The sequence below is a fragment of the Colossoma macropomum genome, unplaced genomic scaffold (genome assembly GCF_904425465.1).
Source record: "Colossoma macropomum unplaced genomic scaffold, Colossoma_macropomum, whole genome shotgun sequence".
In the NCBI taxonomy this organism is placed as follows: domain Eukaryota; kingdom Metazoa; phylum Chordata; class Actinopteri; order Characiformes; family Serrasalmidae; genus Colossoma; species Colossoma macropomum.
Window position 1 is genome coordinate 29,765,022 of NW_023494788.1, and position 27,463 is coordinate 29,792,484.

Here is a 27,463-nt window from a genome sequence, read left to right on the forward strand (position 1 = left end):
CCCATGCTCTCTGGCGAAGAGGTCTGTCACCCTCCGCTCAGGCCTAGAAGTGTTCATGGATGTTGCAAATCATGTGACTGGACAGAGAGGCCACTCGCACAACTTTCACTTCTGCTTTTGGAGAAGTGCTCAAATGGGAAGCAAAATAGCTGCAAGCCCAAGTTATTCTTGCTTTGCATTAGGTGAAAAAGTTTTACATTTAATTAATTTATTACTTAATTGACGCAGTGAGAGGATCTGTATGCCTCTTTTTCATAGAAGACCCCACTGAATAGGCAACTATTTAAAGATAACCCAATATTCAACCACAGCAGTAAAACAATGAAACAACAAGCATCACATAAATTAATAAACATAAATTTATATGTTTTATTTGATAGATCAGGACTACAGCATTCGGAAATGCAAGTCTTCACTCAACATGTACATCTGTAAAAACAATTAACGACCATCTGTGACCACTTTAAATCTTCTAAGGGCACAAAATGACCCATTTTTACAGGCCCCTGAAAGTCGTTCTGTGACTTTTGCAGCCAAATGATTAAAGCCCATCCTCCTAAATCCAGCCCTGACCCTAGACACTTGGTAAATAATCATAGACTGTAACCTGAGGTTATATCAGCAGCAGCTTACTGGAGACAGGGTAGAGAAATAAAGAGGGCATTTACTGCCTTTTAGTTTAAAGTATAGTTTAAAATATACCATATTTAGTATAGATTTTGACAGGGAGGGCTGACAAAGCAAGCAGTGATGAATAAAAGGTTTTCAACCAGTCAGAAACCTCAAAACCCCAATTTTATTACAGATCTAAAAACTATAAACACAAGTGTTTATGTAGATAACGTCTGCGAAATCCAGGAAAGGGAGGAAAGTCATTTTTCTAGCAGGAGAAACATTCATGGAAGATTAACGGGAGAAAGATAAACATAATCTCTGCATGTAGAAGATCACATCTTTGTTTTCGTTTATTTTCCCCAAGCTTAATATGGATTTGGAAGCTTAGATAAGGCTGTGGTGGTTATAACGCCAAACATGTTGTAACACAAGTTCGTTAGGGAGATTACAGGTTTAAATCTAACAGATTGCGCGGGATCGATTGGATCTATAAAGTTATACGAAGGGACAGATGCAGAGATGCACAGATAAAGAATGAGTGTGAAATATATTGCACGCTGTAAATCAACTCAGCCTGTGTTACGCACATGCATTGGTTTTTAAAACAACTTGCATTATGAAGGAAATGCAAATACATGACAGTTTGAATAGCAATAGAAACACAAAAATGTTGCTTAATTCTTCAACTTGTCTGGTCCACAGCTGTTAGACAGAGGCTTCTTGCTTTGCAAACTCTATATTTAAGATGTTTTATTTAAATGTGAAACCTTACTCTTTGGAGGAAAGAAGATAGCAGTCTGTGCACTGTGGGGGAGTGAATGACTAACATGAAGAGAACAATCATTACAGTCTCTCTCTTACCTATCTGCTCTTTGAAGCTCTTCTTGATTACACAGAGTCACCAGATTATTGCCAGGCAATAATATATCGATATATTATATATCATATATAGACATTAACAAACCATCATATTGCTTTTTTTGTGTTAGCACAGTTTTTAGCCAATAGATAATGAGCATTATATGCATGATGTCCATTAAACAGCAGTGTCCCTGTGGTCTGTTTTTAGCTTTTTAATTTGTTTTTGTGTGCTTTTGTCATGGTGTCCATGAACTGACAGTACACCGTATGTTATTTACTACTTGCTTCAGATAGTTTTAAATGAATCTTAAAATCCTTAAAAAACAGTAGGTTTACTTTATGCAAATGTAATTCACAGTACTATGTAAGGCCTGTTTCACACATCTTGCCTTTGCACACTTTCACACATGCTGCACAAACAGCATGCTGCAACTAGAGGACAGACGCTGAGCCTATTTTTACACATGTAAAATACAGTGAAATAGACAGTGAAAATCAATGAATACAGAACAGAAACTTTAAAAAACAGGAATTCTATATCAGTTATCAAACGAAATACTAGGTAAATATTTAGTGGTGAGTATAGTCATATGCGAAAGTTTAAACAAACCTTGATTTTCTAAGTGGACGTAAGTTAACCTGTCTTCTACTTAGACATGCTTAAATAAGGTATACTGGAAAAAAGTGAAATATGAAATGTGCCATAACTTTTGTAGAGGCCATATTTAACAGGGTTGTTTTGTGTGTGCTGAATTCAGCAAATAAATAGTAATTGTGCAGTAATATGCAGCAGTGTGTTCTCCGTACTTTATTTTAAATTAGAAAAATCAACAAAGACTTGTAATTTTTTTTTTCACCCAAACTTTTACATATGACTGTATATGTTTATATGTGTACTAAGCTTGATATGATTGTTCAGTCACATGTCAGAAAGCTTCAGATGAAAAACAAATATATCGCACTCTTTTCCATTTTATATATTTAGCAAGCAAATGTGTTGATGTTGTTAGAAGCTTGCTGTACCATTCCACAGCATAAGCACTATGTCTTTGAATAGCGAATGACCAAAGCATGCAAGCTATAGCAATCATGCTGCAACATTGCTCATGTCATTCAGAGGTAGTTTGTAGGAAACAGGCCCAAGACATTCTAGAGTAGCAGCACAAAGGGAGCATTAACTTTATTAACAAAATAAATCCGAGACCACCTGATACTCTGTTGTATTACAAAAAATGATACTGAATTTTGAATATTGTCCAGCACTGAGCACATGCACCTGTACTCATTGGCTATTTTATGAGGTACGACTACCGTGGATGCACTTTTGTAGGTTTGCAGTTGCTGACTGAAGCCTAAGGATTCTGTGCGCAGTTATTGTGGTCCTGTTCCAGTAGGAAAGCACATGGGTACTCGAGTATTCAGTTAACTGTTGAAAGTACCAGTATTCAAATACCAGCCTCTGTTACTCACCCGACACCTCAGCTGTTTATGATTAATAAAACGTTACGCTGCATGCTGCTGTCTTTTTGTGCAACACCAGTGCTGTCAACCTAAAAAGGTAAGCCTGCAGCCCTATGTTATTTTTGGCCAATGTCGGCTTTTTATTCGTGTTTTTGTTTTCCTTTTTTTGCCGTTGTTTTTCCTTCTGTGTGGTTAACTGGATATCCTTTCATTAATTCTTATGGATATTCTAATTTCAAAATTAGTCAGAATGTCAGAACATCTCTACTTTCAGGTCATGGCCAAGGTAGACCGCACAACAACAGATGGGCTACAGTTAATGTGTTCTTTTATTGCATCTATTGCAAGGTTTGACAAGCTTTTCAGACCATCATCATTTCAAATCTTTCTAGTTTCAGTTAGTTACAACAAGTCTAGCAGGAATAGTGTTGTAAACTAGTAAAGCTGTATTTTGTTAAATGTTAAATTTTCTGATATTTCCCATTATGCTCAACAGGATTTTTGCTTGTATTTGCAAAGCTTGTCCAACCTCACAAAAAATCACAGTGAAAATGCTTTTATGAACAAGGCTTGGATAGGTCAGTTGCATAATAAAGTAGCAAATCGGTGTGTATTTACTTGCATATTTATGCTTGACTGACAGTGCAGACTGTCTGCCTTCCAGTGCAGTTCTCTTTATTCTGTTCATCAGCATAAACATACAGTGTATGTCTCCTCTGATTTCACATCTGTTTCTCTTGTCATATTGTGCGTTTCTCCTGCCTGAATTGGTTTTCTGTCTCATTGTTTTATTGCAGTGTTTTGAACCGGAGAGCTTATACTCGGGGGAGAATTTTGGCAAGGTTCTGTCTACGCTGTTGGCGATAAACATCGTCACTCAAGGTAATTCTCTCACCAGTCCTTATGAACTGGTTGCATGAGCTTGTCTGTTTGTGTCTGTCTGCATTAGCCTCATCTGCGACCTCCCCTGCACTCAGGTTGTGCTGCTAGTCTGCTTTCAGTCCCCTCGGCTGCTCTGTAATGCAATTTTGTACAGTTGATGATTTTGCAGCTAGTTGCGAGCATGCAGGGTGACGAAGCCCCGCGGACAGTTTTGGCATTGTGGCTCTGATGGCTCGGCTGTGTGTGAGAGCCTCGTGTTCAGGATCATTTTTAGAAAATTGAATGCCAGTGGTCTCTCATGAACTACAAAGAGTGCCACTGTTCGCTGGCGGTTGGCAACATCTGCAAACAGATTTAGCTTTCAGTTAGTCAGGACAATGAGCCACATCTTTTCAAACTGAATGGGCCTCATTCCCAAACCGTTCTTAAGAAGAAATTTCTTCTTAAATTCCACTTAAGCAGTTTTCACGAAGAATGGCATTCACCAATGTTTTCTTATTTGGGATTTGTTCTTAGGTAGAAACAAAATCTGTACACACTCAAGAGCACAAAGATGCGAAAATTCTGTGGTTTAAGAACACGTCATGAATCTGACATAGACTTTTTCTTAGGACCTTTTTCAAGAGCAGATTTAGGAAAGATATTGTTATTGACCCATTGTTCTCAAATGGTCTGTTTCACATGGAGACATATGTTGGCAAGAGTGCCACTAATGTCAAGTGCATTGCCCATCCAAACTCAAAATTCAATTCTTGAGGTGTAAACAAAGTCATTCAGAGTGGTTTGATGTGAAATGGTGCTTGTATAGGAGCTTACCAGCTCATATTTTCTTTAGAGTGGAACCAGTGCACATAATGTCTACAATGTAACTTTGCTATTTTATTTACTATCCAATACAACCTGTGAACCTATATGTGTCTTCTGAGTTGTTATATAATGTTGATATTTGTGAAATAGTGGTGAATCTGAAAGAAGTTCTGCATGTACCTCTCCACTATGAGTGGAATTAAAAAATATACATTTTAGCCCAAAAGCTTATTCCAAAACTATCGTTAAATAATGTCTCCGGTATCGCACAGCGTATTTGTTCACTCTCCACAGTTGTGAACAATTCTGACTCTATAAGCTTCTCTGCAATGGAGCATTTCACATCAAACTACTGTAAATAACTTCTTTACATCTTAAAAACAATTGCATTATGCAGAAATCTTGAAAAATGGGTGGAATTCCCCTTTAATGTTTTGGTGGACAAGCATGCAGTGCTATGTTCTCTCACTAGAACTGTGTTTATGCATTTGTCATTGTCAAGTAAACAATAGATTTCCTACAGGCCACATTCAGTGCTTAGAACAATGTGTTGGCACACTGGAAATGTGTTTTGTTGTATTAAATGAAGTGAATTCTAACACAAATGTTCACCTCTCTGTTTACATCTGAAGTGAATTATGTCAGGCTTTTAGGCAGGTTTGGTATATTTGAATCACCTCTATGTGGTAGGTTGTTCAGTGGTTAGGGTGCGACCAGCTACCGCAGGGTGTGTGCCGTGAGAAACAGTGAATAGTGCAATACTGGCCAAAGCCCACTGACCAAGCCCCACAGCCCTACATTGTCAAGGATTTTTCCCTGTTACAATCCAAAAGGCATGATCACTTCCCTTTTCTTAAATCATATTATTGTGTCTGTGAATCTCTTATGTAAGATTTCTGAAGTCTATAGTATTCTTTATTTTAGATTGTCCCAGTGGTCAGTTTGGTCTTTGTTCTACAGTCCTGTATTTTCTTTGTGTGTTGTGGGAGAAAAACAGAAGTATAGACCCAGACATCCATCAAACAGTTGGTTTAAATTCCTGATCCTTATTTTAGTGCTTTTAGCGCACTACGGTGATCTTTTGTCTAAACTAGCAGTTTGACTTGAATTCCGTTTCCTAGGGATGGAAAAAAAGCGCTGGCTCTAATAGCGTTTTCCAGAAATAACTACATGTAAGTGTTTCTTGTAACTGTCTATCAGTGTCTTACAATGACAGGGTGGAATTTTGGCCCTGTCCCACTTCAGCAGTTTGACGTTTGAGGCCTTTCTTACATGTACAGCCTTCATGAAGTCCCCCCTCAGCATTCCAACTGGATTTAGACTCGGCCTTTGACTCAGCTATTCCCAAACTCTCCATTCTTTCTGTTTTTGAGCTGCGCTGTCATGGATTTGCTCAAGTGTTTTGTCTTGTTGAAAGATTCATTCTTGGTTCTGCTTCAGCTTTTTGACAGACGGCTTCACATTCTGCTGTTTTCTGGCAGATTGTGGAATTCATGGTTGATTCAGTGGACCCTTTGTCCTGGCCCTGAAGGAGCAAACTAGCTCTAAGCTATAATTCTTCAAACTCTGTGTTTAACAGTTCAAATGTGGTTCCTCTGGTAGAAGCATTTTTTATTATTGTTGTTTCTTGGATTTGAGATAAATAGCACTGGCAATTTGGCTAAATGACTGAATCTTTGATGCTCCTGTCCCAAGGAAAGTCTCAAATTTCCCAATTGGAAAAGAAGTACAGGGCTCTCAGTTGCTGAAATGGTGTAAGCGTTGATCCTATCATCGAGAGATTGTCCCAGGTGATGCCACAGCAATCCGTGGCCAGGCGTCCAAGAGAGCATAATTGACCTCATGCTCTGTGGCTCTCGCCCCATCCCCCAATGCAGTGCTAGCAATTGGGGGTGGCAGTTAGTTGATGTGACAGAATTGGGAGTTATTGTGCTCCTTCAAGCATGTTGCACTGTCCAATGATGTTGGGTTAGCGACAATTCAAAAAAGATGCTCTGTTTCATGGAACCACGTACTAGCCTAAATTATTATGTTGTCTATATTAATTGTCAAAATTATTGCATCACACTTACTTGTGTTCCCTGTGTTAACAAGTGTCATATTATTTTCTGATTTAACACATTCTGTGTTAAAAGTAACACAAAATGTGTTGTCTCCAACTGCACACCAGTGATCACCTTAGATTGTGAGCAAACAAGTTTAAAAAATTAATTTCTTATATGTCGCTAATCACTCTCCAGCTTTTGTGAATTTAGCCCCACATTCTCTAGTGCTCCTGAGTATTGTGAAATGAGTATTTCTGTGTTACAGTGCAGCTGTGAGAGAGTGTGTATGAGTGTGCATGCGTACTTGTTTTTGTTCATTTTCAGCACAAAATGTCCTGATTTTTGGGGCAATCAGACAGAAAACCACTAGGGCTGCAAAAAATGAATATTTTAATATTTGGCTATTTATGTGATTTAATCGACTACTGATAAACAATCAGTTGGCTTAGTTGTTTGACACTGAGATGCTGTTTACCAACAGCTAAATTACCACCAGTACCATGTGGTGTTTTGTTGAAACCTGCCTATAATTTTAACAGTAAATAATACTGATGAGTGGATGACTTTTTTTTTTCCAATAAAAACAATGTTTACAAAATGTGTAATATTGTAAGCTAATTAACACTTTGATAGGACAAGCTGCCAAATGTTTAACTTTTTTTCAGGTAGCCTGCTAAATACTGCAAGGGAACTATTTGTCAATAATATTTGATAGTCAACATTATCAGTAATGTTGAATTGTTGTTTCAGGCTTAAACTCAACTTACCTGCTGTGTCAGAAACAACAAAACTGTTTTCTCTTTGTAAAGAGCTTTTTACACTGGTATGATTTTTTTATTATTTTTTTTAACTGAAAGGGAAAAACTTCTTTTTTTTAACAAAAGTTCAGGCCTAACATTGTATAAAACCAAACCTGTGTGTCTATGTGTGTGTCTGTGTGTCTGTGTGACTGTCTGTGTGTGTGCGAGAGACACAGCTGCTCTTTTCTGCTGCGGCCAACAGATAGTTGTTTATTGAAGAGCATGTGGATTCCATGAGGGACGGCTCTTCCCCCACAACTTGTTGTGCTGTGACAGGCAGGGAAACACTCTGCTGTGGCCTTTCCCTCCACACTGTCTGCTGAGCTGGACAGTGTGTGTCCTTCTCTGCATGTTAAACGAATCTCCCCCTGGGCCCAGGCCTTCAGCTCTTTACATATAAAATCACTTACTGGGCACTTCTGGATTTGCCTCTTTGTGTCAGGAGATTGTGCTGACCATCAAAATTCCTCTGGCCTCATGTTATTGTATTAACTATTATTAAGCTTTAACAGTATAATGAAGCTGTAATTCTGTTAACAGCCTATGTTCAACCTGAACACATGTGATACAGCTGTCTGCATGCTGCCGCTGGCTATGATTAATAGAAGCAGCCTTCCTGAGACATTTCTTGCAGCAGTGAAAATCTGATGTGCGGAGAGGACAGATTAATGGACAGATTAATCTGAAAAAAATAAATTTGTGCCAGACATGATCGATCAGTTCTGTGGTGACTCAGCACATAGTTATCTCGCTCCATTCCGTACACTAAGGGCCTGATTCCTAGTCCAAATAGGACACATTGTACCCGAGAAAGCATGTTGTGTATGAAGCTTGAGTACAAGCCTAAACGTGCAATTTATGCAGTTTATGTGCAGGGGAACATAAAAAGTGCTTCTGTCCTTCATACTTGCGTTTAAGCCCAAATCGCACAAAATGTAGGTGGGTGATTCTCAAGAAACTGCCTCAGAACATGTCCATAACATTATCATCACGAAGATTATAAATATTCATATATTCATATATAATAGTTATGTAAATATTCCTAAAATGTTTGTGGAATTCTGTTTGATAAGTTTTGAGGCATATATTGTAATAATTACCTGTAAGATACTTAGTACAACAACAGTATATGAATTGTGAAAAGTGGTGCGGGCGGAAAAAAAACAATATTTACAGATTTATCTTTAAACCTTACAATCAGAATTTCTCTTGCCTACTGTGATTGTATAAACTGTTGTGCTGTGTGGCAGTCTGGTTTATCATAGTTTTAAAATTTTCATTAGGTTTTTTTTTTATTCTTTTTTTCCGTTAGTCTTAGTCTTTCATTTAGTCATTTCAGTTTTATATTGAATGCTGTGATGCCTTTGATGAGGGCAAAATTAAATTAGCACAACAGTACACTGAGCTCAGCCTAATTCCAGCTTTCCTTAAAGACTTTTTCTCAGTTATTTTGATTTGTTTTGGTTAGTTTTGTAATGGACATTAAAGTTTTTGTTTAATTTTCAAGTTTTTTGGAAATCCATTTTTATTTTTGTTACTGTTAAGAAGCTTTTTTTTATGGCTAGTTATAATTTTACAACCCCATTTCCAAAAAAGTTGGGACGCTTTGCAGAATGTAAATAGAAATAGAATGCAATGATATGCAAATCATGTAAACCATATTTTTAAAGGAAAATGCTACAAAGACAACATATCAAATGTTGAAATTGAGAAATTTTGTTGTTTTTTGAAAAATATATGCCCTTTTTGAATTTGATGCCAACAACACATTCCAAAAAAGTTGGGACGGGGGCATTTTTACCACTGTGTTTCATCACCTCTTCTTTTAACAAAACAAGTGTTTGGGAACTCAGGAGACCAATTGCTGTAGTTTTGGAAGTGAAGTGTTTTCTCGTTCTTGTTTGATGTAGGATTTTAGCTGCTCATCAGTTTGGGGTGTCCTTTGTCGTATTTTTCCTTTCATAACGCACCAAATATTTTCAGGGAGTGACTGGTCTGGACTGCAGGCAGGCCAGTTTAGCACCCAAACTTTTTTAATAAAGAGAAATGCTGTTGTAATACATGCAGAATGTGGTCTGGCATTATCTTGCTGAAATAAGCAAGGCCTTCCCTGAAAAAGACATCACCTGGATGGCAGCATATGTTGCCAAAACATGTATATATCGTTCAGCATTAATGGCGCCTTCACAGATGTGCACGTCACCCATGCCATGTGTACTATTGCACCCCTATACCTTTATAAATACTGGCTTTTAAACTGTGCACTGATAACAAACTGAGTGGTCCTAAGCCTGGAGGACACAGCGTCCATGATTTCCAAAAAGATTTTCAATTGTTGATTTGTTGGACCACAGGACACTTTTCCACTTCCCCTCAGTCCATTTTAAATGAGCTTGGGCCCAGAGAAGGCAGCCGCATTACTGGAACCTGTTTATGTAGAGTTTCTTCTTTGCATTTTAGAGTTTTAACTTGCATTTACGGGTGCAGTGATAAACTGTGTTCACAGACAGTGGTTTTTGAAAGTGTTCCTGAGCCCATGCAGTGATTTCCACTACAGAATCATGTCTGTTTTTAATGTAATGCCACCTGAGGGCCCAAAGATCATGGTCAGCAAATACTGGTTTTTGGCCATGTCCCTTGCATACAGAGATTTCTCCAGATTCTCTGAATCTTTTAATGTTATTATGTACCGTAGATGATGAAAAACAATTATGTTATTTTTATGCTATTTTATGTTACGAAACGTTATCAACCACCAGGTGTTTTTTTCAGCATGACACAACTTAACCAGCGTTTTGTTGCCCCCGTCCCAACTTTTTTGGAACGTGTTGTAGGCATCAAATTCAAAGTGGGCAAATATTTTTCAGAAAACAATAAAAATTTCTCAGTTTCAACATTTGATATGTTGTCTTTGTACTATTTTCAATGAAATATAGAGGTTAAATGATTTGCACATAATCGCATTTTGTTTTTATTTACATTTTTCACAGTGTCCCAACTTTTTTGGAAATGGGGTTGTATTAGTAGTTAACATAATCAACCTGGTTGCTGTATAAGATGATAATTGGTGACTTAAATTAGAAAATGTTACCATTGTTTGGATATCAAAAAAAAAACCAATCCATTAAGTTTTAGACTTTTCTACATTTTTGAAGTATTGGAGATATTGGAAGCGTGTCTGATTACATATTCCATTTGAATGAATAAAATATCAGTGGGCAGTTTTGAGTAGGGATCCTATTTCATCGACTTTCCTGTTATTGTTTCCCATATTCTATTTTTTGCTTCAGAGGTGAATTAAAAGGGGTATTCCACTGATATTTTAAAATTTCTACATAATTGAGTGGTTGAGATGTAAACAATGTTGATGATGGTAAAAAGGTAGTAAATCTGAAAGAATGTTTTCTTCCAGGACTATTTTGACTCCCGACACTCTCCACCACAAATTGATGGGTTTTAAAAAATACATTTTAGGCCAGACACTTATATAACTCTCATATAACAATGTCTCTGACATCATGTAGTGTATTTGTAACCATTTCATGTAATAACTGTGTGTGAGATATTTTTACATCACACTGCTCTGAATGGCTTGTGTTACATCTTAACTATTTAATTATGCAGAAATTTGGAAAAATTCGTGGAATTCCCCTTCAGACTCGTATGTCATGTTTTGCAGGGAAATAATATAACTCATTGACATTGCTGACTCTTCAGCGATGATCTTGCAGTATCTCTTTTGTGCTTACTTTGCTGCCCTCACAAGCATAGCATGGTTAGTGGGTGGTAGTTGGTGGGATTAGCTCCAGCAGGTGTTCTGTGCATTCTCACATGTGTGCATCTGACCCTGTGAGAAGAGACAGATGCAGGACACAATACACTCTCACTTGTCTTAACAAGAAGGATTTATGGCTTTCCCAGCTAACTTTAACCAGGCATGTCACAATTATTACATAATCGCCTGATCGTAGTTATTTGAGATGATTGCAATTATTCAGTCTGACCTAGGGGTGGGCAATATGACGATATTTTATTGTTATTGTGATAAATTGTGCCCCAATACTCTTTTCTGGGCATATCATGGTATTGCGTGGTATTGTATTGCAGCAGGCTTATTGTGAGCCAAATGCATTTTGATTAGTTATGCATTAGAATGCATGTCAGTAAAAGAAGTCATTCCTTTCTTCTGACTTTTCTAGTTCTAGTTGTTGTTGGCTCCATTACTTTACTGCTGTTATAACTGTGTGCAATAACATGTTTAACATTTGTTCACACAGCACTTGTGCCTGCAAAACAAGTGTTTTACATTCACATTTTCACAGTCTTTGGTACCAATGTAAGCTTCTGTTGGCTGTATAATTGTACACACGTGTTACACACGGTACAGTGCAGTGAATAATCTCTGCAAAGTAAATGGCTGGCTAAGCAATATAGCTGATAACCCAATATAACTGCTTTAGACTTGTACTTTATTAGTTGCATACAATGAAGAAAACAGACAATGAAATTGTTGATGGCAATTATTTATATAACAGTTAATTGTTAGCTAAAATTTCATGATCAAGACAGGTCCAGCTTTAAGCTTATATTGTTCTAACCCTGGATTTTCTCTCTCACGACGGTGGATCACTTTTTACCGGGATGCATTGCCATGCCTGACCTGCTTCAGGGCAAGTTAAGTTTGGGATTTTCAGTCAGGGCCAAGCTTCTGACCCGGCAGGGACTGGCAAAGGTGGAGCCTCCAGTCACTTTTTTTATTTGTGACATTTGTGGCATCATTCACATTTCACATTTTTAGCAGAGGAAGCCAATTAGACAACATAGATATTAAGGATATAAAGCAGTTATTACTCCAATAAGCACTAACACTCATGCTGCTTTTTACTGTTATGTTTTATTTTCTACATATTTACATAGATTTGAAAAAAAGAGACACTCTGATCCTCCTTATGTTTCACATCATTGGCTGTTCGTCATAAACGTCACGCTTTTATGTGCACGCACTAGGATTAATCTTAGCTTGAGTATCTAAACAGAGAATGTTGTAACCCATCTTCCTGAAACACGTTAACTGCCATTCCGTTTGTTAGGCTTTGTGAAGCTGAAACCTAGTCATGAACTCTGTCTGTGTTGAACTTGCTTAATGTGAAAGGCCCCTGATCTCAGTTCACTGGTGTGTTGACTGAGGAGGTGTCTTCAGACACGCACACGATTCTATTGTTAATAGATTTTTACACTGATGTTGAAAAGTTTGAGGAAATGATTGGGTTACTCTTTGGGAATATGAAGTCTAATGTTTGATTTTCATTGTCACTTTAGGTTAACAAAAGCTACTATTATGAAATAGACAGTTCCATTGGCTCAGTCTGATTTGTTGGCCACTGATATCAATCACTTTTCAAACAGGTAAGAAAAGCTACTGTTATAAAACAAATAGTTCCGATAGCTCGATCAGATTGGCTGGCCCCTGTTTTCAGTCACTTTTCAATCAATTAGGAAAAGCTGCTATGATGAAACAGATTTAAAATCTAAAATCTTATTGGCTAAGCCACCTTTGGTGCTGTAGCAAAATACTCTTTATACAAATTGTTCCGATAGCCCAGTCTGATTTTTTTTAGAAGCGTTCCTCCCAGGCTGTTATTTGTGCTAACAGTTTTTTCACAATACCTGTTTCATTCTGCATAGCACTGACTAAGTTGCTGCTCACTTTACACTGCAGCTAACCGTTACTATGTTTCTATTTAAGCACATACAAAGTTAGGAAATGACTGTTATGAGGTAATATTTGACCTATAGCCCATTTGGTCTGATTCTGAAGACTGTGACAGCAGGCCTACATCAAATTCCGAATGCTGTCATTGCCCTAAGCAAGCTTTTCTGTCGGCAACTGCAGAACAACAAAACAAGCTGAAGTTAGCCAGAAACAAACGGTTTAATCTGTCAAGCAAGATGGGTTGTCAAAAGCTTTGCAGACTGGTTGAAATGAAGTGACATTCAGGTTAATCTGGTAAAAACTGCTAAAGCTGAACCTGATATTGCAACAGTTTTAGTGCTCTGTCAAATACGTTTTGGCTGGAATTGCCCATGTTAAAGCACGTGATGCTATCTTAAGGGCTTCTTTGCATTAGAACGTGTGAGGTTATTTGTGAGAACACACTCCCTCTCTTGCTTACTGCTTAGATATACACACCAAACACATCAATTGGATTAAATTGATTAAAAAGAATGATTATGTAGTTACATCATGAATCAGTATATTGCTAGCCAACTATAGCCTACTGTTAAAAAGGTACATTGCTTAAAAGAAGAGTTTATTGCTGTAGTATTAATAATAATAGCGGCAACTATCTTTTTAATTGGATCTGGGTCATTGTTTTATATGTTTGTAAAATGAATACTCATAGTTTATTCTGTTACGAGTTATCATCTGTAGAGTTGCCAAAATGAACATTTGTGTCTTTTATTGTATTATATTTTATCTGTTTAATAATAGCAGTAACTATGCACGTGCGTTGTAACGATGCACATTTTTTAGGTTCAGTACAATTGTCAAATCTTAGTTCAAGATGTTGATTTGATTTTTAATATTTTCTGTATTAAAAGTGTCTTGACTCTGCTTGAGATGTTTTATAAACTACTACACAGATTTGTTAAGCTTGGATAAACAAAGCTCTCCAAATAGAACATTTTTCACAAAAATCACAAAGCCTAAAATTTATAACACCTTAAAAAAAAAAAGGCCAGTCTTTTTTAGCATAGCTGTGTGTATAAGCTCTGCTCCTTCCCACTTCCTTTACTCTGCTAGAATGCACTTGGATGCATAAGGTTGATCATTGACAGTGGTTTCCATGAATGAAGGTAAATGAGAGATGCTCAGAAGAGACAGAGGCATATTGGCAATACATCAATTCTTTTTTTCCAGAAAGCAGAGATCCATGACATTGGCTCTTTAAATTTCAGTATACTTTTCCAGTATATGCTTAGAAATAAGCCACTGGATGGTGTGCATTACAGTGATTTTACCACAACCTCATGGCTTATTTCTTTTTTTTCCTTGCTTGGGGTTAGTTATTTTGCCTCAGCTTCATGTTGCAGAATACACTCCCTCTTACCAGTCTCAGTTCTTTACTGTCTTGGCTGTGGAGTGGTTGGACCACCTTCACACACAGATTTGGAGGTGTGGGTGCTGGGAAAGGGCCCGGTGTGAAGCCTATGGGGCGATCGTGTTGCTGGAGTAGGCTGAGAGCAGCGCTGTGTGAAGTGGAGAAACGGTCTGGAGCCTCAGTGGCCCCTGCAGAGCTGAGTTCTGTTCAGGACGCAGGGCAGCTAACCTGCTACTGCACCAGGACACACAGAAAGGAGAACAGACAGTGAGAGAGAACACGTCTTCATGATTACTCTGTGACTGTGCGGAGCCAGTAATCATTGTACAGTCCACACTGTGGCTTTCAGGACTGTGGGAATGAGAGGGGAACTGTGACTTCTGCTATGCAGGGTGTTTTTGGAAGCGCCTGTGAGTAAATGTTTGTTGTGGTCACTGAATTTGTAATCTGGCAGTTAAGGTCAGATTGCATAAATCAGCCTGTGTTATTTGGTGGCTTTTTTTTTTGGTTGTACATAGATGTGCAATGCCTGTTAACCTTGCCTGATTTTACCTGCAAATGTTTTGTTAACAAAACATTTTCTGTATATTTTGCATCACTCAGGGTTATGTTCACTGAAGCGTCTTGTGTAGTATGAGGAGCTGTTTTTGGCTAAATAATGATTTGATAATTTTCTTTCCCAAGCTGTTGTTCAAGCATATTTTGAAAGTCTTTTGTCCAAAAGGGCTGAAAGGTCTGGTCATAAGTGCTGACATCACAGCTAGGATATAGTGTGTGGGCTATATGAATCTCATGATGGTACTTTTGTCAGTTGCTCCTTCATTTATGCATTTTTTGCACAGGACATAGTTTAGATCTGAACAACTTTGTATTAAAAAACATTTTGAAAAGCTAGGTGTACTTAAGCTGCTGACAGGCAGCAGTGTTGTACATGGCAAACAAAATGCTTGCATTTGCTTATTCCTTTTTTTGAAAATGTGACCAGAATTTTAATTTAGGAGCACCTGTGCGAGAACAGATTTTGACCAGAGCAGCCTACCACTTCATTAAGCCTGTTCATTATGCGTGAGTACATGCATGTGGATTTTTTCAATTATGCGTGCCACTGACCTTGAATGCTAGGATATTTAGAGGGCATGCTGAGAAAATTGGCCTATTGGCTCATTGCTCTTGTCACAAGAAGCCTAATTAACTTGCTAAAAAACTAGTCCGAGCTTAGTTACAAACTGCTGGTTTACCGTAAGACTGTCATCTTTTGCTTTCTCTGTGGTCTCACGGCAGTGAATGTAGATCAGTTGAGTTAAAAAGTTTGTTTTGCTGTGTGCTGCACAGTGGCTTCACAGAAACAGCCAATACTGGCCTCAGCTAGGCTATTTACAGTGAGCTGCCCAATGTTAGTTGGTAATACAACACCAGCAAACACCAGATTAAAGCCAAGTGCAATTTTGTGCACTGGCATTTAAACAGGATGCTAAACAAAACAACCAGTTGCCTTCTTATGCAACAGAAAAAATCTCCTGAATGCAGCGTTTAATTTGTTTAAAATGAGAGCAAAGTGCTTTTTGTAGAGTTTGTAGTTGTGCTGTAAAGATCACAGCATCGGACTTGTTTGAAATTAAAAAGCAGTGGAAAGCAGCCTGCACGCTTGCCCGGCTAGTGATGGGCATCCTAGCTTTTTTCAGTGAACTAGCTCACCAATAAGAACTGACTCTTTTGGCTTTATGAATGCTCTTAACTTTTATAGATTTGGCAGTGTAAACATGGTACATTTCTTGTCACCGGAGTGATTTTTACCATACCTTTGGAGTTTTAGTCCTCATGTTTTTATTGGTTTTAGTAATATGCTTAGCCTGGACACAGATTTTGTTATGTACTATTGTTCAAAGGTCTTTTATTGTTGTTGTTGTTGTTGTTGTTGTTGTTGTTGTTGTTGTTGTTGTTGTTGTTGTTCTTCTTCTTCTTCTTCTTCTTCTTCTTCTTCTTCTTCTTCTTCTTCTTCTTCTTCTTCTTCTTCTTCTTCTTCTTATTATTATTATTATTATTATTATTATTATTATTATTATTATTATAAATGTTCTGTTGTCTGTAACAGTGAACTGTTGGTGCAAGGCAATGAGTTCCATTATTTTTTAGTTATATTGACACTTTTGCACTGTTGTTATTGTGAGTTTTATCTTCATTTCAAAAACTAAGACTACGGATGGGACATTTCCTTCCTGCTTCTGTTTTGCTGTACTCTGTGTATCGAGTGCAATTTCACGTTTTCAAATGCCATCAATACTGTAGCAAAGAAGTTCTTGAGTGTTATTCACTCTCCTTATATTCAGCATAAACAGATTATAAATCTTTTGTCTCCATTCCCTTCAGAAAGCGTGAAATAGTTCCACATGGTCAGCATTTACTATTTATCTGATGCTGCTCAAACTGTTTGAATGCATCTTAGCTGACCGGTGCAGGAGAGTGAAGGAGAACAGCAATATTTTAAATAACTGGTTCTCTAATAACCATTCAAAATGTAAAGTATTATGTTATTTCGGTGCCTGCTAAATGTTAGACAGTTAGTTACAAGCCAGGTCCATGAGATGCTTCGCAACTTAAAATGCTAAACTCTGTTTACCTCCTTGCTTAACAACAAATAAAATGTAACAACTAAATTTTTTTTCCAGTTTCTGAAATTACATCACTGGAAATCAAGCAAAGCAATAAACTTCTGCATTGGCAGAAATGGGGCATATGCTTGAGAATAAATGTGTTTAAACTTTAAAAAGTGGTATTAAAAGACTGGTCTCTCTCATTTTCTCCCATTTCCACTAGATCGTGGTACTGAGAGGTCATGTCCACCACCCAGTTCTCCTGCTCCTAACCTATCGACCCCCTCGTCATCCAACTTGAAGTCTAACAAGTCCTTGCGGCGACAATCAAAAGCAGTGGTAAGTATTTGCCCGTCTCACATTTGCTAAAAACATCTACAAGATTCCCAAGACTTTTGGGATAATATTCTGTGGACTGATGAGTCAAAGGTTGACCTTTTTGGAAGACATGGGTTCTGTAAAGCAAACACCGCATTCCACCATAAAAACATCATACCAACAGTCAAACATGGTGGTGGCAGTGTGATGGTCTGGGGCTGCTTTGCTGCTGCAGGATCTGGACATCTTGTCATAACTGGTGGAACCATGAATTCTGTTCTCTGTCAGAAAATCCTGCAGGAGAATGTCCGCTCATCAGTTTGTGACCTAAAGCTCAAGCGCAGTGGGGTTACGCAGCAGGACAATGATCCAAAGCACACAAGCAAGTCCACCTCTGAATGGCTCCAAAGAAACAAAATTAAGGTTTTGGAATGACTGAGCCAAGTTGCTTAAATACCATTGAGATGCTGTGGCAAGACCTAAAATGGGAAGTTAATACTCAAAAACCCTCCAATGTAGCTGAATTAAATTCTGCAAAGGAGAGTGGGCCAAAATTCCTCTACAGTGATGTAAAAGTTATCGCAAACTGATTGCAGTTGTTATTGTCAAAAATGGCACAAGAGGTTATTAGGTTTAGCGGGCCATTAGTTTCTCACATGGGTGATATAGGTTTTTAATAGATCTTTATCTTCAGTAAATGGAATGATCATTTAAATGCTGTGTTTTGTGTTTACTCGTGTTGTCTTTATCTTACATTAAAATTAATTGGATGATCTGAAACTTTTAGATGTAACATTAACAAAAATATAAGAAATCAGTTAAGGGGCAAGTACTTTTTCACAGCACTGTAACTGCATCGATCTTCATCTGTGTGTTTTTGGGTGCAGGAGATGTCGGAGAATGGAGGGGGAACCCAGCTGGTAGTGAAGGCGCGCTTCAACTTCAAGCAGAACAACGAGGACGAGCTGTCCTTCAAAAAGGGCGAGCTAATCCACGTCACACGCCAGGAGGAGGGTGGCTGGTGGGAGGGCAACCTCAATGGCAAGACCGGCTGGTTCCCCAGCAACTATGTCAGAGAGGTCAAGCCATGTGGTGAGTGGGCAGTCCAGCACAATCTCCAACAGCGTGTCCATTAATATATTGTCGCTGTGCTAAGAAAAACGTCTATGTTAAAAATAGTAACTTTACACGAGAAGGCAGAAATGTTTTCAACATTTAATGGAAATTAATGTTTTATCCAAGTGATTTTGGAGCTCTTCCATCGGTCCATACATCATGAAATTTTCACACAATATAAAGGACAGCTGCCAGGTTTAAATGATGGAGAAAAATAAAATTCAACAAAAATGGAGATTTTTTTTTTGACAACAATGATATATTTCATTATAATAATAATTAGTTACATTTTATATGGCGCCTTTCACAAACCCACATAGCATAAGGGGGGGGCAAAAAAAACAACTTATTATATTGTTGAAAATTTACATTTACGTTACATTTACAGCATTTAGCAGACGCTCTTATCCAGAGCGACTTACAAAAAGTGCTTTGTCTATCTAGAGAAAGTATCTTTGCTAGTTACCAATAGATTAGAGAGAAAGCCAGTCCTGAGCTCAGATACTGCTAGAAACAAAAAGTCACTGTTGATACCCAGAGAAAAAGGAACAGAGTTAAACACAGCACAGTGCAATACAATACAATTGAATAAGTGCAGTACAACACATTACAATGAATACTTAACTCAGTACTCATTTAAGTGCTGTATAAAGAGAAGTCTTCAGTCTTGAAGGATGGCGGGTCAAGCCGAGCTGTACTCGAAGCTCGAAGGGCTCGTGGTACAGTTCGAGTTTTGACCATTCCATCAAGTAGGGAGGGGCTGGTCCGTTTTTGGCTTTGTAGGTAAGCATCAGGGTTTTAGATCTGATGCGTGCCACTACAGGAAGCCAGTGAAGGGAGTGCAGCAGTGGGGTGACTGCCTGTTTGAAAATAAGTGAATGTGTCTTAGTTGTGGATAATAATTCTTTTGCTTTGAGATTAGTCTGAAAAGACTGTTTGTTTTTGCTCACCCCCTTTATCTTCCATGTGATTATTCAGCCATTTACTTATTTCAGGTAATCTGTAAACAGTGACATTGCTGTTTGTAATAGTATTTCCTCTTTATATCTAAAATGCAGTGTTCTCGTTTGTATCATTTCTGCTTTGCAGAAAAACCAATCTCGCCTAAAGCTGTGAAAGGGTTCGACGTTCCTCAGCTGACCAAAAACTACTACAATGTGGTGAGTTCCCCTAGCTCAACAAAGAACGTCGGTTCATGTGCAGGGGGTTTTGCGGGATGGTAGGGGTAGACCCTGTGCTTGTGACAGTGGTTATGGTTTTGTCTCAGGTGGTGCAGGACATCCTGGAGCACGAGCGTGAGTTTGTAAAGGAGCTGCAGAGTGTGCTCACCTGCTACTTACGCCCTCTACAAGCCAGTGACAAGTAAGCAAGAGCTCCATTAATCAGGGCATCACAAACCCTTTGATATGTAAGCTTTTGGCCATTTGACGATTTTTAGTTGATAAAAACCCTGAATTCTTTCACTGTGCAGGCTCTCCAGTGCAGACAGCAGCAGCCTGTGTGGGAACTTGGAGGAAATACTCACTTTCCAACAAGGACTCTGCGTGGCTTTGGAGGAATGCGCAAAGTAAGTGCATAATACTTCTGCATAATAAGGGATGCACAATAAAAATGTACCTACAGATACAATTAATTAAAAAAAGATTGAAGAAGGCTTAAGCTGGCACGTCTGTTAAGAGAAGTTTGTTTATTTTGCATTGTGAAGACTTTGTTATATTGCATTTTAGTACCTTATACCTATGATTAGATTATGAAAGTCAACCAGAAATTGAAGTGGACCTTTTTTTTTTACTTTGTTAGTTCATTGTCTTCATCATTTTAAGTAGAATTAATCATAGCATACCATTTCAAAGACAAAATTATTGCTTACCTGTAATTTTTGACTGAAGTGTGGAGACTTTTCCCTGCCTTGAAACTGTCTTCTGAGTTTTGATTGTCATTGTGCACCAAAAATAATATTAAACAATAACATTGTGTCCCCACCTTCAGCTAGCTCTGAGACCCTCTCTCGTACTATGTTTCACTCTGAGATTTGTCACAATACAGAACTAAAATAATTTCTGATTTCTGATTCACATTGACTTTGTTACAGAGTAGAGCTTGTTTTGTTTTGTTTTTTTTAGATGCTGTATAAATACCTCATACTAGTATGACATCAGCAGCTGTTTTCAGAAAATAACTATCTATATTGGTTTGGTGTTATGTTTAAAAGTATATTTAATGCCTATATAGTGATGCATTAATGTTCCAACTAACATGTTCGTGTTTATGCTAGAGCTATGAAACAATTAAAATAATTACATAACAACACATTGGCTCAAACAGTGCTAATGTTACTGATATTACTGACGTTGCCGGCACCAGGGGTGTCTTTTGCTTGTAAATGGTACTTCAGACTGGATGTACTTCAGTGATAAACAAATTCACCTTTGCAGTAGTTGGAAAGAACTTTTTTTATCATTAGACCCAAATTGTAGCTGGAACTACAGATGGTTTGAAGGGTCAAACTAGGAAAATGAGCTAATGGCATTAAAAGAAACAAGTGGCATTAATAATTTATCATGTTAACACATTAACAAGTTAACTTTGACATCACTATAAAGAACGTTTATAAAGAAGGCCACTTCATCACTAGCTAAATGTAGAGCAACTTGCAGAGCTGCAACAGAAGGCCAATCTTTGGTTTATATTTTGCAATAAAAGGACAGAAAAAGGATTTTTGAAGCAATTTGCTAAACATTTGTTATTTCATATACCTAACAGGTTCACTTTTAAATTAGAATGACATATGTTCAACTCAAAACATACAAGAGCCGCTTTTCCCAGATATTGTCCTGGAACACTTCTGCATTACTCAGATCAGTGTGCAAAAGTCTTTGGCACATAAGCACATTATTTAAAACTATTTATCTTTGCAATAAGTGTGTTTGTGCTTGTAAAAACACCACATATTCATCACATGGATTTGTTAAATTCCATCTTCAGCACACTTGATTTAACCAGGCGTTGGATGATAACTATAAACAATATTGAGCTACTTTGAGGAGAGGTTTGGAAATGGTTAACAAACACCTGAACATGCGTAAAATCATTACTTATTGTATTAATATTACTTGTTGTAAGATTAGTGTATTATAGTCTGTTCAGGATCACTAATATCTTCCTCTCTCATCTGTATCTGTTTGTTTGTCTCTCAGGATGCCGGAGTGTCAGCAGCGTCTGGGCGGCTGTTACTTGAACCTGATGTGCCAGATCAGAATCCTCTACCTGTCTTACTGCTCCAGCCACCCCTCTGCAGTCTGTGTGCTCACTGATCACAGGTTGGTGCCTTCATACTAAACTGATGCTGGAACAGTAAGCAAAGAAAATGAGAACAGCCATGTTATCATGGTCAGGTTTGTTTTTAAAGTAATTGTGAAGTGAAATTTAAATTTATACAGATTCCCTCTTACACTAAACATAATCAGTGAACCAAAAAGCGTGCCTCTTTAGTGTGGCATTAGAGCTAACAAGTACTGGAAGCTTATAGTCAAATGGCATCATGGAAACTGCTTGCATAAGTCACACATTTGCCTCAAACCACATCGCACTGTTGAATGGGAATGCCACCGATTTTTCAAAATTGCAGTGTAAGTCGATCGTTGAGATATAAACAAAGTTAGTGAGGGTGGTTTGACGTGAAAAGTACCATTCTGGTAAAATCTACCAATGCACTATTGTTGTGAGTTGTGGTGTTAGGAACCAGCTGTCTGAAGCATTTGATGCTTTTAAAAGCTACATTACAGAACGTTATTATGCAAAACAGTTATCAGTAGGCTGCCTGATGCCTGAGGCATTGTTATTGCATAAAAAGGCAAAGTACTACTCAAAGGAAATTTATTTCAGCTTTACCACTGCATTACCATCATCACTTAATGTATTAAACTAGCGTAGGATTACTGGTCATTTTGGATAGTAAGTGCTTATACTTGCCATGTAGACGTTTGGCTCCTATCTCCACCACTGTTCAGAAATCTGCGTCAGTAAGGGTGCTTTCACACCTACCTTGTTTGGTATATCAATCATTTGGTTTGAACACTCCACTCTTGCTTGGGTGTGGACTAAACACATGAACCGTGGCCTGGCAAAAATCACAAGTCTCATTTAGCTTCCAAATGAACCCTGGTTCAGTTCACTTCCGCTAGAAACACATTTTTGTGATGGTCCACATCAAACGAGAGAATTCAACATCAGAGCATGTTTTGTACTTTGTCTAGCGTCTGGTCTGTCCACATAATCTGCCTGTGTTAACGTCTCACTCAGGAAAAACGCTCATATCGTTCTAACAGCACGTCAGCAACAAACTAATAGTGTGGCAATGGCTTTAATTTTGCTGCATGGAACGCGGATCATGTAGCGTCAGCAACCTTATTAGTTACAGTCAGTTTGATAAATCAGTCATAAAGAAGCAGATTTTAAGTAAGGTTTATTATTATTGCTTTGAATGTGATGCACATAGATGTTAAGTGTCTCTTTTTTCATGCAAAGTGGGAGTTTTTTTGGGTCAAATTGGGGAGTATTTGAGAATAGCAGAGCACTTGTATCCCTGCAAAATTTCTGACCTGTAAACAAGCACTAAAAAGTATAATATGGTGCACTTTAGCCATCACAGCCAAACAACCGGGCTAAATGAAAAAGATGCAATGTCACAAAAAACCCAAACTCTGCTTCGGAAGAGTGAATCAGCCTGAATTTCTCTACAGTGCACCGTTCCACATCAACCCACTCAAAATGACTTTGTTTATATCTTAGTAATCGAATTAGAATGAAATTTTGAAAGATGAGTGAAATTTCCTGTTAAGTAATCCTGCTTATCTGCTTATTGACACTGTGTCATTCTAAGATAACTGTTAATAGTGTCTTTAACAACGTGACACACGTTTGTTTTTATAGATAACAGTAAGTCACACAGTGAAACAGAAAACACACAGTCTATTTGAGTTTACTTAACACGGTAACACAAGACAAGTGTGCAGATTAGACATGCAGGTTTTGCTGTGGTATCTGGTAGCTATAACCCTCCTTTACTTAGCTACATTAGCCTGCTAGCTCCAGTGCTAAATGAGGTTTAGACACTAAACATGTCTTAGATGATCAGCTGCATAGGATGTAAAGGAAATTGATTTTGTTTATTAGAAAAATCAGACAACGCAGACAATTGTAAAAATAAAAAAATCACAGATGCTCCAAATCAACTCTAATCTGAGTGTGCACCGAAGCTCCCCTTTGAGTGTAATGGCAAGAATCCACCACCAGGTGGTACCACCGTGCTTTCACTATCTTGCAGCTGCTACACTAGAACTGAATGGTGAAATTGAGCGCTCCAAGCACCTGCTAAAATGCTCTTTTTATTCAAAGCCAGCAGATTTGACTTTGATGGCACTCCTTGTCATACATGACCGAAATTAACCGGTATACTTTGTGCAGCATGGTGACTGTGACACACTTCCTGCATGCGTTTGCACATCGATCTAAAAGCCAAGTTCCTTTGACTTTTCCCTTCCACTTAAAATGAGTAACTCTCCGCAGCAAGTTGTCAAAGCAAGCTTCATACACACAGGAAGCCAGCATTAACCCAACAGGATATCTATAGATGCGGTTCTGCTGATGGAGGCTCTTTTTTACATTTCAGTGTGTGTTCAAATTGCACCTCACCCTGCAACCTTTTGCAGCGTTTTCCACAGCATGTAGTGAAAGCATGTGTTGAAATGAATCATCGTACTTTTGACTTTATCTATAAGCAGCGTCTTTCACCTTAACCATAACAATTGCTATGGTTCAGCTCTGCCGATTTAGTTAGCTATTTTTAAAGGTCAGGTAAACACGGCGTGCGTTTGTCAGAAATCTCTGCTAGAAATAGATGTTTTCAGGAACTCTCACCAAACTGGAGCTCTTCAGCTTTGTACTAGAAATTCAGCTTTTTTATTTCACGGATTCTCAGAAGAAACAATAAGGTCCAGTAGAATGTAGGAGATGATGTACGTTGCGCAGTTCAGATTAACTCAGATTAAGATCAGTTTCAGTGACTTTTATTCTGCAAAGAACTATACTTTCGGCAATTTGTGTTATAGGAATGAATATAGGTGATGTCAGCACACTGGAAGTGAAATCATCTTAAATCTAGTCAATATATCTCATTTCTCATTGTGCGATTCTTTTAAATAATATTAATAAGGTCATTCAACTTATTTGTAGATGTTTTGTTTGTGTTTTTTTATTTATGTATTAATTAAATTAAAATAATTTCACTAAATAATAAGTAAATAAATGAATAACAGTAATAATTATATCTTTATTTATAGAGCACTTTTCATACTGTTGGTAACTTAAAGTGCTTTAAAAATATGTGCTAAAGTTTAACAGTAATAGAAGAAGTTAATCTCAAAATGAGATGCATTAGATATTTTGACTGTGTTTAAGATGATTTCATTTCAACATATCTTTGTAGCGCACTCTGTCTGCACTCTGCAATACAGTGACATCTCAGTTCAATACATTTTTCAATACAGCAAAAAATAAGGACTGGTTGAAAATGTGCCTCATGTTGATATGTTAATGTTTCAGTTTTTAGTTTATAGTAGCATTTAACATTTATAAAAGTAAGATATTTGAAACTAAAGTTATGCTTTATAGTTTCTCAATCTAATGCTGTAGCCATTAGCTATCACAGGGTTAATGCATATCTTTGAAAAGTATTATAAAGTTTTAAAATAGATATTGAAAATTTCAGGTCATAAAATGTCTGAAAATGTGTTATTTTTTACTATTAGAGGTATAAGATTTTGGGATATCCAGTCATGTTTGAGTGCGTCAGCTATCAGCTAAAATAAGCCTGATCAAGTTCTGATCCTTAAACACCATCATTCCACAGTCTGCAGCAGTCAGGAGCGTTTTCAGAGGGTAACCAAAAGCTTTAAATGTCTGCAGTGTTAAACTTTTTTAAAGCAGAAGCTTAAAGCATGTAATATCTGCAGGTCCAGTGTTTTCTCTGTGTTTAACTGTGCTGTCTTTAATGTAAATATAGCCGTGTAAAAAGTGAGCACATGGCTAGCGTCTGTTTTCTGCCATTTGCCACGAGCGCCATGCCACCAAAACCTAAATACCAAATGCACTACCACAGCGTTTCCACCCTCAAGTCACGACTGGTTAAAGACTGTCATTGAAATGTTGTGATTTACCATCAGTTATTTGTTTAAAAATGAACTTAGCTTCAAAAGTGAGAGAAGAGACGAGCTACTTCATGTGCATTAGAGCAGTATGTAATCGAAGCATATTCACCAGCCTATAAAAAGATTGTTTTACATAAGAAGTCCAATGAAACTAGAGCTGTTCAGAGTGTGCAATACTTTGCTTATAATACAAAAATGTGATTTAACTGTATATTAAAATAACTTACTAAAATCATAAAATCAGTCAGTCAAATGGTCATTTTGAAATGGTCATGGCTAAAAAAAACCCCAAAAAATATCAGTTCAGAATGCCACGTCATGCACACACTGAAATGAACAGATTTTGCGGTATTGTATTTGGCAAGGTGCTATAATCTTACCCAAATTGTGCAGCTGTGTTGTCTGTGAGAACACAAATAGTTTTTCGGACTTAATACCAGCTGATACTCAGTATTAAAGGACTCTGATCAAGTCCAGGAGTAAAAATACACGGGCATCCCTAATTAGACTGCAGGACAATACCTTTAGACAGTGTCAAAAATGCTTGAAGTGTTAAAAGCTGAATCATCTTGTATATTAAACTAATCCAGAATAGTCCAGCAACCATATTATCCAGCTGACAGCGGTCCTGTGGTTTAAACCGATGGTTAATGTAGGACAAGAGGACAGCAGAACTGATAAAGTCAAACACTGTGAAAGACCATGTAAGGGTCATGCCAAATGGTTTGAAACCAATAGATATTTAAGACGTCATATTTGAGAGTCTGTGTTATGTGGTGGAAAAAGTATTATTTTTGTTATGTTGAGGACATGAAAAGGTATCATAAAGCACTGAATTTTTAAAATTGTGGAGCAACCCTGTAACGTTAGCCCCAAGTTAACACACTAGCCACAAGCTAACATGCTAGTCATGGTACAGCAATATAGTATGGTACATGTTATTGTTACTTCCTTATTTCTTGGTTTTATATGTCAATTTATTATAATATCCATATCCATAGTATCTATTCTTGAAGCTTGTGAACATACAAGACAGTGTTGTTCAGGGCAGGAAGGCGTTTAAAAAGCATCTGAATATTTCTGTGTGTTTGTTGAACAGTGAGGAGTTGGATAAGTTCATGGAGAGCCAGGGAGCCAGTGCTCCAGGCATTCTGACTCTGACCACCAACCTGAGCAAGCCCTTCATGAGGCTGGAGAAGTATCCCACCCTACTACAGGAACTGGAGAGACACATGGAGGTAAAAGCAGACCTTAAGCCCTTTACTGGGCTCCCTTTCAGTCACTGTTAAAATGATTTACAGGTGCGGATCTACTAAACAACTCTGTTTCTCTCCTGCAGGAAGGCCATCCAGATTACAGTGACATTCTAAAGGCAACTGTTGCTTTTAAAAGCCTTGTGGTATGTAACTGTTCATTTATTGAGTCTTCCTAAGGGCAGTTAATCACAGTGCTCGTAAATTAGTTTAACACGAAACAGAGTATACTTTCTTCGGGTTTTTTGTCTGTGTTACTTTCAGTTGCGAGACCAGCTGCAGTGTTCTCACAACATTCAGTTTCATGTTCAGTGGTTTTTCACTTTTGTCTTTTTTTTACCTCCTAGTATACAGTTTTGTGCAAACGTTGGAGCACCCCAGACCAAATCACATTTTTTTGAAG

General features: G+C 37.8%; 1 protein-coding gene across 2 annotated transcripts in view; it reads left to right on the forward strand.

Annotated features, from left to right (window-relative positions):
* Positions 1-27,463, forward strand: part of arhgef6 (Rac/Cdc42 guanine nucleotide exchange factor (GEF) 6) — a 47,892-nt gene that overhangs the window by 4,852 nt on the left and 15,577 nt on the right. For both annotated transcript variants that reach the window (XM_036569103.1, XM_036569104.1), the window contains exons 4-12: positions 3,735-3,819; positions 17,389-17,504; positions 18,371-18,575; positions 19,689-19,759; positions 19,867-19,961; positions 20,071-20,166; positions 21,797-21,919; positions 26,907-27,045; positions 27,147-27,206. In XM_036569103.1, the coding sequence (XP_036424996.1) occupies positions 3,735-3,819; positions 17,389-17,504; positions 18,371-18,575; positions 19,689-19,759; positions 19,867-19,961; positions 20,071-20,166; positions 21,797-21,919; positions 26,907-27,045; positions 27,147-27,206 (990 nt within the window). The remainder of the gene's footprint in view (positions 1-3,734; positions 3,820-17,388; positions 17,505-18,370; positions 18,576-19,688; positions 19,760-19,866; positions 19,962-20,070; positions 20,167-21,796; positions 21,920-26,906; positions 27,046-27,146; positions 27,207-27,463) is intronic.